The 20,631-nt window shown below is 36.3% G+C and overlaps 1 protein-coding gene across 1 annotated transcript in view; it reads right to left on the bottom strand.

The window, feature by feature from the left end:
- Positions 1-4,436: 4,436 nt before the first annotated feature.
- LOC143440914 (uncharacterized) overlaps positions 4,437-20,631 on the bottom strand; it is a 33,662-nt gene continuing 17,467 nt past the window's right edge. The window contains exons 5-9 of the mRNA XM_076927838.1: positions 17,743-17,877; positions 13,367-13,414; positions 11,703-11,906; positions 11,354-11,480; positions 4,437-10,513 (exon numbers count right to left, since the gene is read on the bottom strand). Coding sequence (XP_076783953.1) covers positions 9,030-10,513; positions 11,354-11,480; positions 11,703-11,780 — 1,689 coding nt within the window. The 5' untranslated portion in view covers positions 11,781-11,906; positions 13,367-13,414; positions 17,743-17,877 and the 3' untranslated portion in view covers positions 4,437-9,029. The remainder of the gene's footprint in view (positions 10,514-11,353; positions 11,481-11,702; positions 11,907-13,366; positions 13,415-17,742; positions 17,878-20,631) is intronic.

Here is a 20,631-nt window from a genome sequence, read left to right as displayed (position 1 = left end):
CTTGACAGTTTGATGTACAATTAAGCTTTAGCATTTTTTTATTTTTTTTACAAATGTGTGTCACCTAGTCTAGTCTTTGGGACATAGATGTTCATAATTGAGATATAATCTTGGGAGATTTTTTTGATAAGTATAAAGTTTTCTTCCCTGTCTCTTTTGATTGATTTTGTTTGAAAGTTTGTTTTCTTAGATATTAGAATGACTACTTTAGCTTGTTTCTTGGGTTCATTTGCTTGAAAATTTTTTTCCTAGCTCTTTTCTTTGAGGTAGTATCTATCATTATTGCTGAGGTGTGTTTCTTGTATACAGCAGAATGATGGATCCTGTTTCCACATCCATTCTGTTATCCTATGTCATTTTATTGGGGGAACTGAATCCAATTTTTCAGGACCCACATAAAGACCAAGATAAACATCTGCTGCATATGTGATGAGAGGTGTAGTTCTAGCCTATGTATGTACTTTGGTTGGTGGTTCAGACTCCGAGAGGCCCAAGCATCCAGGTTAGTTGACTCTGTTGGACTTCCTGTTGAGTTTCTATCCCCCTTGGGCCTGAAATCCTTCCTCCTATTCTTCCAAACTTCCCGAGGTCCATCCAGTTTGGCTGTGGCTGTCTGTATCTACCTAAGTCAGCTGCTTGGTAGAGCTGCTCAAGAACATCTTGGACCTGTCTGCAAGTATAACAGTATCATTAATATTGTTAAGGATTGTTTCTTGCCCATGGGATGGGTCTCAAATTGGGCTAGATAGTGGTTCACCATTTGATCATTCTCTGCCTCCACCATGCCTGCATTTCTTATTGACAGGATTCATTTTGGATTGAAAGATTTTTGGGTGTGTTGGTGTCTCTATAGCTTCACTGGGGTTCCTGCCTGTATACAGAAGGTGTCCTTTTCAGGTTTTATACCTCCAATATGGTGAGTCACATCTAAGGTTATCTCCATTGATTCCTGGGTGCCTCCATTATCCCAGGTCTTTGTCTTGTCCTGAAAATGCCCCCTACCTCCTTACCCCCTTCAGTTGCAGATATCCATTCATTTTCATGGTCATTTAGCCAGATCTCTTGTCCATACCCACACCTGATCCGGAACTCCACATTCTCCCTCCATAATTCCCCTCCCTCCCATTTCCCACCATGCATCTGACTCATGACTTTTTTATTCTCCCTTCTAAGTAAGATTCAACTAACGTGGACCTTGGGGTTCTCAGTCTGAACCAAAAATCAAAGAACATATACAGGCTGGACCTAGGCCTCCCCTCATGTATGAAGCAGATGTGCACCATGCTCTTCATATACTTCTTGAACCACTGGAATGTGGGTTATCTCAACAGCTGTTGTTTGAATGTGGGATATGTTCTTCTGGCTGCACTGCCTTGTCTGGCCTCAGTGGCAAAGGAAGCACCTAGCCTGGCAGAGACTTGAAGTTCCAAAGTTGCGGGGATACCCAGAAGGGGCTCCACCTGCTCAGAGGAGAAGGGGAAGGTGGTATGGGGGAAGGATTGTAGAATGGAATGACCAAGAGGGTGGAAGTAAAGTAAATAAGCAAAAAAAAATAAGTAAACAACAAAACAAATGAAAAAACACAAAACAACCTTAAACAAAACAAACACTGCTGGTTCACTGTGATTATCATGGTTGGTTTCAACAATCTGCTCTCACTGGGTTGCTCTCCTGGGTGAAAAAAACGATCTCATTTTGGCTTAGTTCCTGCATGCCCAGCAGCTCCTTTGACCTGGGAGTTAACATGGCCTCTGCATTGTGGTTCCCTTCACTGCTCTGGTGACTGATGATTGCTCCAAGGTCAACACACACAACTGCACATGAGAGTTTTCACATTACTGTGAGACCCAAGCTAGTGTCATCTATTCCTGGTTCCATACTCTGGCTCCCAGATTCCTCAGATAAAGGAGCTTTCAGGCCCTTAGTCACTCTTCTGATTCCACCTATCACAAACCAGTTCCAACCAAGTAATGCTACCTTCTACTTACTCCGAATGCCTCCATTCTCCACGATGTCCCACAGGGTGATCTGCAGCTAAAGAGTAGTTTCCTATCACTTGCAAGGTACTGTCTAAATCCTGGTGAGTTTCTATAAATGCACCAATTGAAAGTTCCTCTAGGAATGCTCATCCAAGGCTACTGTAATCTGGCTTTTATTATGCTCTTCCACAAATATGCCTGAATGTCCCAATTTCAGAGACTCCCTTTAATTGGCCATCAACCCTCTGATATGTTGATTGTTCCTGCCACAATGAATTTCATCTTTCCCACATGACCTCTTCCAGATAACTCTCTGTGAGTCTACCTGGATTTATTTTGTGCATCCTCACCATATGCTTGTTGCACCATAAACAAGTATGTGTATCAATGGTTACAAAATGAATACTGAGTGGAAAACACCAAGTCAGATGTCTGTCATTGTGCATGTTTGAAACTTACCATGATGCTGGAAATCTGTGATGATTTGTGATAATGATCTCAAGGTCATCAAGTAGTGGGGCATAGATCCATTGAACATGTAAAGTTGGAGTGACCAGAGACTGTTCAGCTCAGTGCAATTTCCAGGTTGTTAAGGGTCATTCCAGACACCAAAGGTTCAACAGCCTGGTGTGAGCTTCAATGTCCCGGATGCAGAAGTTGATAGAATGTTGGGGTCCACACTAGTTGGGGCAGCCAAAAACGTCGCAGCCCAGGCAAAATGTTGAGGCCCGGGCCAACCCATGTTTGGGCGGCCACTGTATCCCGGCCCAAGCTGCAGCTCAGTTCTGCGGGTCGGGGTTCAGCAAGAGCGAGGGTGAGGGCAGACTCTACCTAATGTCTGATGTGTCTGATTCTCTGATCTCAGTCTGATTCTGATCTGTTCTGTCTCTGCCTTTTATATGTCTCACTTCTAAGCCACGCCTCTTGGTCACACCTTTAATCATGCCCTTAGGTCTTGTCTCTATCTCTATACTGTATACTTCTATCTCTATACTGTATACTTAAATTACACACCTTTAATCTCACGAACCTTTAATCTCAAGGTATCTAAACCAAGATTATCGGAGTGTGCTCAGTTGTTGTAGGCTATTGTAATCCAAGTCTCATGTCAGGGTATATGGCTCAAGATGGCTGCAAAGCTGATAGCCGCTTTCTGCTAAAAGTCGGCCCCCAACAATAGAATTTATTTATTTATTTATTTATTTATTTATTTATTTATTTATTGTGATCATTAGAAAGAATTGGTCTCTGTTTACTCAAGATGCTAATTATGAGATCACGTTTTAACACACTCTCAATACTGAGGACAACATAATGTTCTAACTTAGTGATTTCTCATGAGTTAAATGACTTCTGTGTTTTTTTTTTTAAATTAGTGTCAAATTATGTAATGATATGGATTTGTTCACTGTAACATACCACTTTGCCTAAGGTGCAAATTTTCTAAATCTTTCTGAACTGAGTATCAATATCAAATATAATGCTTTGGCTTGCAGTAAAGACCTTATCCTCTTTTTAGTACTTCAAAATGATTTTCCAGAACACTTTTGGGATTTCTAAACTGTACATAAACATGTACCTCATCTATTGTTCACAGGCTAGCTCATTAAAGCTTCAGCCTCGTCGAAGGGTGAAGGGGGGAGGGATATAATCTGGAGTGTAAAAAAAAAGCTTCAGCATCATTATTTGTAAAAATAAAGATAATACCTTAGTAAAGCCAATTACTGAGGTAATTTTTTTTCAGGATGAATGTTCTGGGATGGGTATAATATTACTATTCTGTAAATTATTTAACAAATATAACTCAAATGTAATTCATTCCTTGGGACATACACAGTGGAGTGTTAAGGTACAAAAGAACAGGAGGACACCACAATGATATGTGTGATTTGCTCATAGGTACCACTGCTTTGAGGGTTATTGTAGTTTGGTTGAATCAAAGGGTATTAGTATGAGTTGAGATCCATGAAGTGACACAGCCCAGTGGATGATGTCTGTCACTGACAATTTTGAAATCCTATTTTCATTTATTCTTTGGTGGACATTTCTCTCATTCATTCTTGAATTCAAAAAAGAGAACAGCCTGATCTCTCAGGCTTGCAAAGACTCTACATTCTGTCTGTGTGGAGCCATTTTAACTTAACCTAGTACTATTATGAAAGTAAGCCTGGAACATTAAACACAATCTTCCCTCTTCATTTAATACAAATGCAGTCTCTCTAATACAATGATTCAAATGTTCCTAATGCAACAGCAGTGTCATATAATTCAAAGTATTCTAATGTAGGCAGACTCACCTGGATACTAAGGAATAGTGTCTCAGTCCTAAGACCATTGGAAATAGATTTTTTTCCTAAGCAACCCATATGAGAGGTACATTTTCTGATACACACACACACACACACACACACACACACACACACACACCAAGTGGAAACTGAAAACAATCAAGTCAAATTTGTTGAAACAAGGAGCTTTATTGGAGTTGCATACAGGACTATGGACAAGGAGTTGTTGACCAGAGCCAAAGAGACTCATAGAAAGTAGAAATTCTGAAATTTGAAAACATCAAATGGTACAGGCTGCGGATCTTGGACACCGTTAGGAAACTGCATAACTGTAGGCATATTAACAGGACAAAGAACATCCTATCTTGGTGGCTCAATTTTTCAAATCCATTTTCATGACATATAATATGTTTCATGTAATTATTAAAAACCAATCCATGCTAATGTCAGCTATGCTCCAGTAACACGGTATCCCATTCCCCATTGGGAGCTGTAAGTCATTGTCTTCCCTGTTTCAGTTCACCTGCCTCCAAACCACTTCTATCTTCCCAGCCATCCACAGCCCAACCCCTGTGGCTAGCTGTCACAAATCCCCATAACCCAACAAAGTCAAAACTCCAGAGGCTTGCAATTTATCAGTCAAACTTATATTAACAAATTCTCAACCCCCAAAATGCCCACACACAAAGAACTCAAAACTCAATTGATATAAACACAAGCTACACTCCTAGATGGGGCAAATTGCCTATATTATTCTATAGCTCTTCTATGATATCATTAGCTACCTGTGACTCTTTCAAGCCATGTGGATCAGGTTCATCTTCCTCTCTGATATGTCTTTTCATCTCTGTCCTCCTCTCTCTCTCCTTGTCCATTTCTGTCCCCACTCTAAAACTCTCAGCCTGCCTTCATTTTACACTGCCAAATCACAGGCTCTAGCTTTATCTTTTGCCTGCCCTCACCTGCAGATGGACAACAATCTACATTTCCTCCCTTTTCTTCAATTGAAAGGTTCAGACATAAATTGAGTACAACTATTATTATTCTATAATTTATAACGTATAAATACACTTAACATCCAGCCCACCATTTTTGTCGACTAAATAAAGCACTCTGCCATCTACTTATCCTAACTTAAAAAAGCTTATAATTCTACACCTTTTATATCCTGATTTACATTGCATACTATCAGAAAACCATCCTCCCAAGTCTATATCTTTCTCAATGCTAAACAGCTGGGATTGGCTATGAGACTACAATCAGTCTTCAATCCCCCCCAGAATTCCAAGACCAACATAAAATTTACCTGAAATTATAGGAAGCCTAACATAGCTTCCAGAACTGAAACAGACAGAACTGAAACATTGCAGAGACAGCTGCCTACCTATACAGTACCCTGTTAGCCAACATGTTGGAGCATCAAATTGTGGCTGTTTGGTCCAGGGTCATCTGACAGACCTTTGGAAAGCAGAATTATGAAGGACTGAATTACCCTATCTTGGCAAAGATAGTCAGTCAACTATTCCATATAGAGTCTCCTTTTTCTGGACAGTAATTTGACTGTAGATGAAGAGGCAATTTCTGCCCAGTAGCTACTTTGCCACAATGTACAGAGGTATAGATGCTCAGTTTCTTCTTTGAACCCAAGAATGGGGTGCTGTCAGGAGCAGATATGTCTCAACAACAAATGACTAAATAACATTAAACGTCACATTCTGTGGATTTCTGACATTATTGAAAACTATGCAAACTGATCTGGAATGTTGTCCTTTAACTACTCTCAGCTATTTCTAATTAAAATATCTTGAAAACACCATAACAATTATCTCAGAGCTATAAATTTGCTATCTGGCTCTTAGCTCGTATGCTTAATTATCTAAAATCAGTTTGTAAAGGCAGTTATAAAAGGACTGAGTCTAAGCTTTGTATTCTTAAAATTTTTGTATCAATAGAATTTTATATCAATAAAAACCTTAATTCTGTATCAAAATAAATTCTGTGCCAGTGTAAGAAATTATAACCTCAACTAAATAATAACTATAAAGATTTTTACCAAATGAGATTATGGCTACACAATCAATTTTAGCTATTTCCTCCCTGTTAAATTATGACTATTTCTAAATTCCCCAGAAAGACAACCTTAGAATAACTACCTGCAGACACCCAAGCCCAGGATGGCAACTGTTCATAGCTTCCTCCTGCTGAATATGGACATTAAGATATTGTTGAAGGGCAGGGGGAAGGGTATGGAAAAAGGGGGCTTAAAAAGGCCACATCAACAATTATTATTAGTCTGTGATGTCTGCATTCTGACTGGATCTGTCTGAAAATCTATGACATCAGGAGTTCAAGCAGGTCAGTTCAGCATGTCTGATGATGAATCTCACCAAAGTTGTACATTCTCTAATATACAAATCTCAAAACAAAATTTAAGTATTATCAAGGTTATCTATCTGTATGGGTGTTATAGTCAGTGTAGGGTGTACAGACTAGGTAGGATGAACTTCTGCTCTTTGAGCATGTGAAAGACAGTCATTTTTATGAGCCAATTTTAATAATAACCAATCATAAGTCTTCATTTGTGCCATGTGAAGGATGGTACAAAGAATGTTTACCGTTTTTGTTTAATTCCCTTGAATTTAGTTCCTCAGGGGGTCTTCCTCTACCAAATCTGATCCATATAACGCTGGAAGGTAAGCAGAGTCTATTCATCTTTTCTAAAACCCCAAAGACAAAGCCTTTCTCCCCAATCAGCATGTCCTTTAGCCAGTAACTAGGAAAACTTTTAGCTTGACCTCTCTCCCAGAGGATTAATAAAACAACCATAAGACTCAAAATCACACACATTTTGATAACTAAAACAATCCAAAACAAATGAAGTAAACTACACAAGTACTGTATGAGCCTATTCTTAGGCTTTCTCTAATCTGTCATGCAGGATATTAACCCCAAAATACCTGTGGCGTCCACAATCAAAGAATATGAGTTACTTTACAGGCCTTTAAACCTTACTTAAAACTATTGTTTTCATACAACCTTCCTACTATCCTAAAAAAAATCTTTTGCTTACTGTATAAACCTATTCTCAGACCTTTCTCTTAATTTGTCTGTCACGATATATAACCCAAAAATTCCCATGGAGCTCATGTTTGAAGAATATGAGTTATCCTGCAGACTTTATTATACCAACTTTAAAGTAAATAAATCACACTTCTATAATATCTGCCTATAGGAAGCAGTCAGTTTCAACCTAGTTGCTCTCTGCCTGAAGCCAATGTATTTTTCCTTGTACTAGTTCTGAACCGTGGGCAGAATTCCACATGTGACATGGGTAAAATCTGTATTTTTCCAAACAAATTAACCAAACTTTAAAATTTTGTCCTATGATTACAAGCTTGTAGGAAGCAGGTAGCTTTTACTTTCTGGATTTCTGCCTCAAGAGTAGTCATTTTGTCTCTTTTCACAGCAGGGGACCTCAGAGCCTGTGAGCTGAGCCTGCCCCTGTGTATTTTTGTTTAAGGTTCCTATGCTTGAGCTACCACTTGACTCTTCCTCTTGCTGAGAAACCACTTCTTCCCTCCTTTGAGACCTGCTTCCCTGTGTGATCAATCTGAGAATTCCTAAATTAATAGTGGATTCTCACCTCCCACGTGGACCACCATCTGTAGTATGTAATTATAAAACAATCCACGCTACTGCTGGCTATGCTCCAGTAACATGGTATCCCACTCCCCACTGGGAGCTGTAAGTCACAGTCTTCCCTGTTTCAGTTCACCTGCCTCCAAACCACTTGTATCTTCCCAGCCATCCAACCCCTGTGGCTAGCTGTCACAAATCCCCATAACCCAACAAAGTCAAAACTCCAGAGGCTTGCAATTTATCAGTCAGACTTATATCAATAAATTCTCAACTCCCAAAATGCCCACACACAAAGAACTCAAAACTTAATGGATATAAACACAAGCTACACTCCTAGATGGGGCAAATTGCCTATATTATTCTATAGCTCTTCTATGATATCATTAGCTACCTGTGACTCTTTCAAGACATGTGGATCAGGTTTATCCTCCTCTCTGATAAGTTCCATCTTGTGTTTTCATCTCTGTCCTCCTCTCTCCCTCCTTGTCCATCTCTGTCCCCACTCTAAAACTCTCAGCCTGCCTTCATTTTACACTGCCAAATCACAGGCTCTAGCCTTATCTTTTGTCTGCTCTCACCTGAAGACAGACATCAATCTACAATAATATATCTGAGTTTTTATTTGACATAAACATACATTAACTATCTATTTTGAGAGGTGCATTACCCAACTTAATCAGTTTCCTTTTGCAATGGATTAGTTCAGTGTCTAGGAAACTGTTACACAATTCCACATACTTCTGGCTTCTTAATTTTGTCATCATTATAAAATATTTGAGGGTAATCAATTAAAAAGTTGTAATAAAAAATTTCATTCAATGTGACATTTTCAGTGTTTCTCCCAGCATAGCTCATAAGATTTGAACATAACTTAAAGACATTCACAAGTTTCTTGTATTCATGATAATTCTGCAGATGGAGCCTCAAGTGTTGCAAAGAATACTGCTTGGATAAATCACATGCCATTTTTTTCTGCTGGAAACTTTTCTCCTTTATAAATGTGCAGATATTTTCTTAGAACTGCAATAGAGGTAAAGACCTTTCCTCATTCATTACATTTGTGAGGCTTTTTCCAGTACATATTTTCTGATATACTCTTGGTAGAGAATTTGTCTAACTCACTTCATTTGTAAAGTTTGTCTACTGTATGCATTCTTTGATGAGTGCGAAGACTACATTTGTGGCTAAAGAATTTACCACATTCACTACATATATAAGGTTTCTCTTCTGTATGAGATCTCTGATGAATACTAAGACTGCATTTGTGGGTAAAACATTTGTCACATTCATCACATTTGTAAGGTTTCTCTCCTGTATGATTCCTCTGATGACTTACAAGGTATCCTTTGTTGGTAAAGCGTTTGTCACATTCACTACACTTGTAAGGTCTCTCTCCTGTATGACTTCTCTGATGAATACTAAGACTGCATTTGTGGGTAAAGGATTTTTCACATTCAGTACATTTGTAAGGTTTCTCTCCTGTATGAATTCTCTGATGTCTTCTAAGATTGGATTTCTTGATAAAAGACACATCACATTCACTACATTTGTAAGGTTTCTCTCCTGTGTGAATTCTCTGATGAACTCTAAGATCACTTTTGAGGGTGAAGCATTTGTCACATTCACTACATTTGTGAGGATTCTCTCCTGTATGAATCCTCTGATGAAAAATAAGACTGCATTTTTGGGTAAAACATTTGTCACATTCACTACATTTGTAAGGCTTCTCTCCTGTATGAATTCTCTGATGAATAATAAGACTGCCTTTTTGGGTAAAGTATTTGCCACATTCGCTACATTTGTAAGGCTTCTCTCCTATATGAATTCTCTGATGACTTCTAAGCTCACCTTTGGTGGTAAAATGTTTTTCACATTTACTACACCTGTAAGGTTTCTCTCCTGTATGAATTCTCTGATGACTTCTAAGCTCACTTTTGCGTGCAAAGAATTTGTCACATTCAGTACATTTGTAAGCTTTCTCTCCTGTATGAATTCTCTGATGAATAATAAGACTGCATTGGTGGGTAAAGCATTGGTCACACTCATGACATTTGTAAGGTTTCTCTCCTGTATGAATTCTCTGATGTCTTCTAAGATTGCATTTCTGGGTAAAAGATTTAATACACTCATGACATTTGTAAGGTTTCTCCCCTGTATGAATTCTCTGATGAATTCTAAGATCACATTTCTTGGTGAAGCATTTCTCACATTCACTACATTTGTAAGTTTGCTTTCCATTATTGGTTTGTTTCAGCATGAGTTTTTGTTTAGAGTGGAAAACCTTATCAATTGCTGTGCCATTGTGTTTTTTCTTTCCTATGTGGATTCCTTGATTTACACTAATGCTAGAACACAAATTTAAACAGTTTATACAGTTTTTAGATTGGCAAGGTTCTCTGGTGTTTCCAGTTTCATGTCTGTTTCGTTTTGATGATTCAATAGATGTATCCCCAAGGTTAGTTTTATAAGGTGTACATTCAGTGGATTTATGAATGATTTTGCCTAGCTCAGGACATTTATAAGACTTCTCATGGATATTCACATGCTCATCAACAATATGCTGTGTGTCTTGAACATTCTCATATTTATGACATGTGTGATGATTCTCTGAAAAAGTGTAGAGATGACAGCGATTAATGGATAAGTAAGACAATGTCCCGTGTTTGCTAATGTTTTCTAAGGCCAATTACTGCTTTGCAAGGATAGAGCTCTCAAGAGAGGCCTTTCTTGTGTCACAGTCATTACAAGGATGATCTGAAGTATCAGAAATCTCATCTATATGAAATGGCAGCAAACAGCAATAGCCTAATAATTCTTATTTAAACACTGTACTTTGTAAAGGGTAAGATGAAAAGGTGATTGAGAATTACAGAAAAGAGCTCTCTGTAGGATCATATAAACAAAGTTTCTCTATTATCTTATTTATGTTTTGTGACAGAGTGACACTCTATAGTTTTGGTCAGCTAGAAATTCATTATGTAAACCACATTGGCATGGAATTCACAATATAAAGACCATGCTGTGTCTGTACTAAATATAGATACCACATGTTGAAAAGTAAATAAGCAACAGCAAAATTCTCACAACCAACAGCATTTCTTCTATTTAAAAGCCTCCATAGTTTTCAAATTCATAACAAAGTGAAGACCCGAATGCAATAGTAAAATTAAAATTAACCAATTGGAACTGCTGATTAAAATAGATAAGTGGTTTAGAGAGATCACACAAAAGATAACACTTATTCCTCTTCCAAAGAATGGAAAGAAATGTTAAAAAAAAAAAAAAACCAAAATAAAACAACAACAACAAAAACAATGAGAAAGTTATGTTGGTAACCAGAATTTTCCTTATTTGGGAAGTCTCTAGACATTTCAGAGAGTTTATGTAAACACACAATTGCTAAATTTAGAGAATGAAGCAGGCATTCTACATGAAGAGTATTCTTACCCACAAAAAATAGATTGCTGTAATTCTCCAACATCACAGTCAAGTACAGTCCCCTCTGAGCACGGTCAAGACATTCCCATTCCTCCTCTGAGAAGTCCACAGTCACATCGTTGAATGTTAACAGGCCCTATAATGGAAAATTACCCTTTTACCATGTGCTGCCAGACTAAAGTGTTTTCCTAGGTAAAAAATAAAAGCCCTAAGAATATGAGGTATTTTGTGACAAAGGTTGGCCATGGCAAATACTCAAGGACAAACATTTTTTAGAAGTGCTGTAGAAATGTATCAGAAGCTAAGCACTGCTGCTCTTATATATACAATGTATAGAATTACATACTACATTGCTTACATTCATAAGGTCTCTCCTCTTCATGAATTTTCTGATGTTTCCTAAGACCTTATCAGCAGATGAAGGACTTGCCATCATAACATTATTTGAAAATTTGTCTGCAGTTTAGATTCTATATTCCATAGTTGTGTGCCAGCATCCGCCTGAAACTTCACGGCAGATTTTTAATCCCAATTTTTGAAATCCAATGCTCTCTCCCGAACTCTAAAGGTTGAAGGAATACACAGCACATATGAATACATTCAGGGAAACATACCAACATAAATAAAAGAAAACTGAAGTTTGATTTTAAGAAAAGATGCTATATATAGTCATATTCTTCATTGTATTTTCTGTTTCTCTGTTTCTCTGATGACACAATAGGATCACAATCAGCAAACCTGTACAGGATACAACATACACATTTGTAGCCCAGTTGCAAGAATGTACCCTTATGAAGTATGGGCTGCTGTCAAATAGAATCCCAGTGTCATATCACATATGGTGAAGTTACAATGTAATACTGGGCTTCTAAATACTACAACTTTCAGCCTTGCAGAACTATGGAAACTATATAAATCCTGTCTGCAGCTGCGATTCACCTGACACATCTTAAAATCCTAGGCTGACTTCCTAAGGCCTAGGTACAATGAAGTACATTTTCTGTAACAAAAAGGTTGAATATGAAATGCAGAACTGTTGGATGAATTAAGAGTTACATTTTTTTTTATTTCTTTAAGCATAAAAGAGGCATAATAGCACAGAACACATTCCTCATTGCAAATGACACACAGAATCACACAGAATTTTAGTTTGTAAAGGGTATTTTATGAGACTATATTTACAACCACAAAGTAAATAGAAAAACCACTATTAGACATATGTGATATATATATATATATATGTATATATATATATATATATATAAATTCCATATGGTCTTTCACTACAGAATAATTAGATATGTATCTGTAAATAAACGGTGCATGAGATGGTGCATTCAGATCAAGTAGAACCATTTTCTTAGACCAAGTCGACTTTTTAAATTGAGAGAGAATTATACTAATTGTTCAGGAAATTTTAAGACATTATTGCTCATGAGATTGACTTAAGTGAAAATATGAATCTTGTAATTTTAACTTTCTTTTCTTTCTGTACCCATTTTAGCTGATTATCATACCTGACTTCAGTTCCACAGACTTAATGCTGCACTTTATTCAGGGGCATAATGTATCATTTAGAGTACACAAAAATATACAGATGAACATGTATATATTTTTTAAAAATATTATTGTAAAGAAACAACTTGGGCTGGAGAGATGGCTCAGTAGTTAAGAGCACTGACTGCTCTCCCAGAGGTCCTGAGTTCAATTCCCAGCAATCACATGGTGGCTTACAACCATCTGTAATGGGATCTGATGCCCTCTTCTGGTGTGTCTGAAGACAGCTACAGTGTACTCACATGCATTAAATTAATTAATTAATTAATTAATTTTAAAAAACAACTCCACAACACTTCAGAGTTTTTACCTACATAATACATAGCTTGAGGTAGAGAAAAAACATAACGTGCATGAAACATTCTTCATGTTAAACAATAGAAGAGAACAAATTAAGAGGGAAACTTGGTGGCGTATACACAGTACCAACACAGTACTCTCCAGAAAGTTCTTATTAATACATACCATGTGTTGCTATACACAAACGTAGAGACAGTTGTGTTTACACTATTTCTAAAAAAAAAAAAAAAAGAAATGAAATAAAAGAGAAAAAGAAAACACTCATCTGTACATTGACAAACTTACCATACTGAGCAGTGGGCAGAATCTCTTTTAAGACAAACAGATTTTTTCATGTGTGAACACCCATGATCACTATGAGACATGAAATGACAAAAAGATATACCAGAATACTATAATCTGAATCTCCTCTCAAAGACATCAGTTTTATAGCAAAAGAAAGCCATATATTCCTTACATCATCTCTGCCACTAGGGAACTGAAATATTTACTATTAGGATTCAAGATAGTGAATGTCTTCTAATTCCACTCTTACATAAATTCTGTTCTTCCATGTATCTATCGCTCAGTGATGTCAGTATCTAGATATGTGCAAATCCATAGCCACAAGGTTATTTCTGGAAACTTGACTAATCCTGAAATATACACATGAGACTGTACTTTCCCACTAATCTGAAAGGACACAAGTCTATCCAATGTAGAAATTAGCCATCAAAATATTTTTTTGAGCATCACTTACAATACATTTATTCTTTTTCAGAACTGCAGGTCTTCAGTCCATGGAAATTTATGTCCTCACAGTATTAAATCCAGTAAAAATATAATGGGACAAGGCTGTGTTTATCTCATTATAAGTGAAAGATCAAAAGACTTAATTTTGATTATTGAAGAAGAACAAAGATAAACCACAGAAAACACTTTAGATAGGATTACCAGAGCAAGAGAACTAAAGTCCTGAATGGTTTAAATAATAAAAGTAATTTTCAAAGAAATGTGGACAGGACTCTGACCTGGGGAGCATTTACCAGAGAAGCATTCATCCTTATTCTTGTTCTTCTTAATTGAAATTTCACATCAAGGTTTCAAAAATTAAAAGCCAAAATTAATACAACTCTATTACAGACAATGCTAGTTCATATGAAAAGACACAAAAAATGAAAAAGATACCAGAAAACTTGTTAACATTCTTACAGACAAAAGAGCATAGAATGATATTTTTAATATAGCAAGGAAAATGACTACAATCGCAGGCCTTTTTCAAACCTCTGCAGGTAATAGGCACAGAGCATATGTAAACCTGTCGCAAAACACTAGTACTGGGAACATATCATTCAAGGACCAGAGTCAGAGACAAATAGCTAGTGAATACTAAGGTGGATGCCTAAAAGTAAAGAGTTTCATTAGCCATCACACTAGAATCTAGTATCTGTTTTTAAATGGAATGCCCATATGCTAAATGGTCTAAGTGGTTCTCCACATTTTAATTCTTTGACCTTTCAAAACAGTACCAGGATTTCATAAGTTGATATGGCAGACTCACTTGTAGACTGATATGAGACTGGTGTATCAGTTCCTAAAACCATCAGAAATATGTATTTTATAGTATTGTTTGGTGAACTCTGTGAAAGGGCCAATTGACTCCCAAGAGGTCATGACCCACAAGTTGAGAGCAACTGTTCTAGGCAATGCCAAGGCAGAATCATCAAGAGTTGGGCATGGCCGAACTTCTCTGATGGCTGATAAACATAAGAGATTGTGCACAGATATAAAGTGAATCAATTCAGGGTACGCCCTTGGAATGATTCAGCCATTATGCCAAATCTGTCAAAATCCTATCATCATTGGAAACATCTTCCTGAACATGCATATGTCTGTGTCTTGGTATTGCTTCAGGCAGTTCTCAGGTTCCAAATCAGTAATAAATATGACTCCAGTGAGACCCTTCAGTTCCTGGTTGTTATGGACTTCCTCTATGATGATAACCCTTGTAGTTCCAATGAAAGGAAGGATGTGTAACATGGGACTCCTGTCATATATACCTATAAATATACATTCACACACTGGCATACAAACATATGAATAGATAAATACATATATACATATGTTTATGAGTGTCTCAAAAACAAGGACTCATTTTTGAATGTTGAAATACCATTACTATACAATGTCATAACCATGATATTTGTATATATGCAATTCTTTTTATGTATTACATTGATGTATCTTTCTCTCATGTCAAATACTTCTTCAGACATTTAACAGATGCTTGGATTGTCTCTTCCTATGCCACTACCTCAGTAGTTTAGGGTGATAATGGGAAACAGAAGATAGATGACATGCTGTGTAATGTTATACATAATTATTGAGAATTGAAAATGAAAAGATGATTTCCAAGAAACAAGTGAAAATAAATCTTTTATGCTATAAAACTAGGCCAGGCAATGAGCAAGTACTGACACAGTGTTCCCGCTGACAATGTCTAAGGACTGGACAGACTCAGCAATGAGTTCTTCAATTCTTTTAGAAAAACTTACAATAATCTTGCAAAGTGAATACTGCAGAATGCAGAATGAAAAGGCATGTTAGGCAGTCATAACAGAAATCTGGCTTTACCTTGATACAGAAAGCAGATAAGCAAAAAATTATTTACAAAGAAAACAATCATAGACCAAATGCAAAGATGTACATTAACAAAAATATTCTCTCTAATGGATACAGAAAGGGAACTCAAGTTGATTTCATGTCAAGGATGTAAGACTGTTTTAACACCTGCAAACCAGAGAACTCAAGTACAAAATATGTACAATTAGTGAGAGAGACACATATCCATGTCAACATATCCATGAAAGGCCTTGGGCAAATTATCATATAGGCTCACTGTGAAGTGTTGAAAAACATGAGAACAGAAGAAACATATCTCAGCATAATCAAGATCATAGCCAACATCCTGAACCTGTCATTACAAAATCTGAAGACGACTGTACTCAGAAGAAAGATAAGGATGTGCAATGTCTCCACACTAACTCATCACAGTGCTTCCATGCTTACAGAGATCTAGTAAGACTTAGAATATTTTTAATGTGTCAAATAAGAAAACAAGGAAGGCATATTTTCCAAAATTACATAATTAAGAAAACAATAATTCTTCAATTCAAAAACTACAAACATTCTACAAGAATGGTCCAATCTGATAATACTCATAATAAGCTATATAAAAATACAAGAAAATATCACTTGGTTTGATACAACCTTAGGGAATATGCTAAGAAGTCAGCAGACCTCTTATTGTCTAAAAATGTCTTGAATATGCTGGCGTATCATTGAAACTGCTCAAACGACTACTGCACAAAAAGAATCAGCATTGGATGTTCTCAGATGCTGACACCTATTGCTGCAACATCACCCTGTTAGGTAAGACATGTCCACCAATGCAATAATGCCAAGACTGAAGCATTTCTAGTTTAACTGAGGTCATCCCACAAAGGAAATATATAGCTGGCATTCGAAGCCAGCCGAAAGTCAATGACTGGAAAGATCACAGGCTCGAGAAGGGAATCTATGACTGATACACTGCTACATGTATTACTCAGTTAGGATTTCCATTGCTGTGAAAAATACACCAAGATCAAGGCAGATTTATAAAGCACATTTAATAGGTGCAGAATTATAGGTTTGAGATGCAGTCCATTATCATCATGGCAGGAAGCATAGCAGCATCCAGCCAGGCATGGCACTGGAGGAGCTGAGAGTTCTACATCTTGTTCTGAGGGCAAACAGAAGACTGTCTCATAGGCAACTAGAAGAGTCTATGTGAAGAGATACCATGACCACTACATATCTCATAAAGGAAAACATTTAATTGTAGCTGGCTTCCAGTTTTGGAGAATGCAGGGAGCTTGTCCCTGTCACATTCGCCCTGGAAGGCAGCCCATTGTTGTTGAATTTCCTGCATTGGTAGGATTTCTTTCTAATATGGATTCATTTTTATCAAAAGTTGTATTTAGTATCAAAGTAGTTATCAGTCTCTTCTTTTGTGCACTGTTTTCTAGGGTGGATTCCTTATTGGACTTTGAAGTTTGAACATAAATTAAAGCACTTGTCACAGTTTTATATTCATAAAGTTTTTCTCCAGTGTGCCAATAGAGTAATATTTGTGGTTATGATATCTTATTTCAACTTTCTGTAGTATCATTTGTGTTAAAAAAAAGTGTGAGGATTCAAAAATCATTCCCAAGATCATTACGTGTATAAGACTTCTCTTGGGTGTTCACATATTGATGGGCAAAATGCTTTGAGCCTTTAATTCAAGACCTGCCCATATTTAACACATATGTGAAGATTCACTAGAAAATGAACAACTTAAGCTAACAGAGATTAGTGTATGATTGAAAATATCCCAAAACCAATTTCTGGTTATATTTGTTACCATTAGTAAAATAACAATTTTCTAGAATGACACTCTCAGAAGAGGCTTATTGTTGTTGTTGAAATATCTTCTTGTGGATGATCAAAAGAATTAATAAAAGCTTTCTGATACGTACCTTAACTGTGTACCATGCAGAAGGCAGGATAAACAGACGGTGAAACAATAGTACGTTTTGGGAAAGGAGCTCCCTGATGAATGTTGTCTTAGTTAGAGTTGATTGCTGTGAAGAAACTCCATGCCCATGGCAACTCTGATAAAGAAAAACATTTAAATGGAATTGACTTACATAATCAGAAGTTTCGTCAATTACTATCATGGAAGGAAGCATGGTGGCATGCAGGCAGATGTAGTACTGGAGAGGTGGCTGAGAGTTCTACATCTGGATCAATAAGCAGTAGGAAGAGACACTGAGCCACTAGGTTTGGCCTGAGCTCATGAAAGTTCAAAGCCAACACACAGTAAAAAATTGTTTCCAACAAGCCAAACCAACTTCACAAGACCACATATTCTAAAAGTACCATTCCCTATAATCCAATTGGGGATACTTTCTTTCATATCACTAGAGTCCTATATAGAATGTTTCTGTATTTTCATATTTCCAAAGAAGATATTAAAAACAAAGTCTTTCTAGAATTCAATGAAAATAAATACACAACACACCCAAATTTATGAGACACAATGTAAGTGGTGGTAAGATGATAGTTCATAGCAGACAGTGCCTACATCCAAAAGTTATGGATATCTTATAATAGCAACTTAACAGCATACCTATAAGCTCTATAAAAAATGAAATAATTATACACAAGAAGAATAAGTTGCAAGGAATAATCAAACTGAGGTCCAAAATCAATAAAATAGAAAAAGAATGACAATTCAAAGAATCAATAAAAGAGTTCATTATTTAAGAAAATCAACAGGATAAACCAATATCCAAAGTAACTAAAAATAGAGATAAATTATTCCAATTAACAAAATCAGAAATGTAAAGGGAGGCATAAAAATAGGTAATGAGGAAACCAAAGGAATCATTAGGTCATTGCTTAAAAACGTGTACTCCACAAGATTGGAAAATCTAAATGAAATGGATAATTTTTTTTTCAATAGATACTATATACAAAAGTTAAATCAAGATCAGATAAACAATTTAAATAGGCCTATACTCCTGATGAAATAGAAACAGTCACTAAAAGTATCCCAAACAAAAAAGCCAAAGGCCAGACAGCTTTAGCATACAATTCTACTAAGCTTTCCAAAAAGTTTTTATGCACTACTACTCAAATTATTTCACAAAATAGAAAGAGAGGAACACTGTCAAATTCATTTTATGAAGCCACAGTCACCTTTATATCCAAACCACATTTGTTTTAAAAGACAGAGAATTAGAGATAAGTTTCCTTAAGAATACAGATACAAAAACTATGCAATAAAATGCTTGCAAACCAACACCAAGAACACATCAAAAAGATTCAACATGACCAAGTAGGCGTCATCACAGAAATTCAGAAACTGTTTAATTTAAGAAAATCAATCAATGTAATCCAGTCTATAAACAAACTGGAAAAAAAAATCCATATTACCATTGCATTAGAAGCCTTTGACATAATCCAAGCCATTCATGATACAAGTTACAGATAGAATTGGAACACAAGGAAAATAATTAAACATATTGAAAGTGAAGAGAAACTTGAAGTAATTCTACTAAAATTAGGAACAACTCAAGGCTGTCCATTCCTTACCTGTTCAATGTAGTACATTAAGTTCTAGTTAGAATAATAATAGAACTGAATGAGATCAAGAAAAAAGAACTTGAAAATGAAGAAGTCAAAGTATCATTATCTCCAAAGGATGGAGATATATACATATACATTCTACCAGGGAATTCCTACATCTGATAAATAACTTCAATGTATGTATCTATGTATGTATGTATGTATGTATGTATCATCTACCCATCCATCCATCTATTTATCCATCCTACCTACATACAAATAACAAATGAACTAAGCAAGAAATTAGGTAAACTATTTGTTTTATAATAGCTACAAACAATAAAAAATATCTTGAACTTACACTAATCAAGCAAGTTAAAGACTTGTAAGACAAAATTCAAGCTTTGAAGAAACTAAACAAGAGTTTTTTCCTAAATTGTAAATCTAATTTATGCCTGCATTTTATCAAGTGCTAATAGTTCATGACACATGAAGACTTAAAATTCTCTTCTGAGATTCATACAATCTTAACTGTATTCCCTTATAAAAACCTATAGGGAAAAAAGCATATCACATATTTTTAATATACAATGGCTCAGGATATACATTACATTTCCAAAGGGTAGCGTAGCAAGCAAATACTTAATCAAAGCAAGATTGAAAACCAGCTGTGCAAACTCCAAACATTACACATTAATGAATGTGACAAATCCATCATAATAACCTCATCTATTAGAAAACATTAGAGAATGTATAATGAAGAGACACCATGACCAAGGCAACTTTTATAAGAACAACATTTAATCAGGGCTGGCTGCCAGGTTCAGAGGTTCAGTCCATTATCATGAACATGGGAACATGGCAGCATCCACATAGGCATGATTCAGGAGAAGCTGAGAGTTCTACACCTTCATCTGAAGGCTTCTAGAAGACTGGCTTCTAGGGCGTTAGAAAAAGGTGACACACCCACAGTGACACACCTACTCCAACAGGGCCATATCTATTCCAATAGGGTCACATCTCCTAATGGTGCTATTTATATTTTGGCTGTCTCGTCTGCTTTTGTGCATGGTCGTTTGTTATTTAATGGTTATAATATTATTTGGCTTGGATTTTTTTTCACCTTCTTGATAAATTCTGGATGCTTATGTATTCTATCTACTAGGAAATAGATACTGTTAAACTTCTCAATTCTGTGGGCTGTTTCTTCATACTTTCAGTTACTACCATTTCTATGCAATATTGTATTTGCACACAGTCAAGTTTCAGTAATTCATTACTTTGGACCTAGTTTC

Source organism: Arvicanthis niloticus, chromosome 30, assembly GCF_011762505.2.
Source record: "Arvicanthis niloticus isolate mArvNil1 chromosome 30, mArvNil1.pat.X, whole genome shotgun sequence".
Classification (NCBI taxonomy): Eukaryota; Metazoa; Chordata; class Mammalia; order Rodentia; family Muridae; genus Arvicanthis; species Arvicanthis niloticus.
The sequence above is the reverse complement of the archived record's forward strand: the minus strand, read 5'-3'. Positions and strand labels throughout refer to the sequence as shown.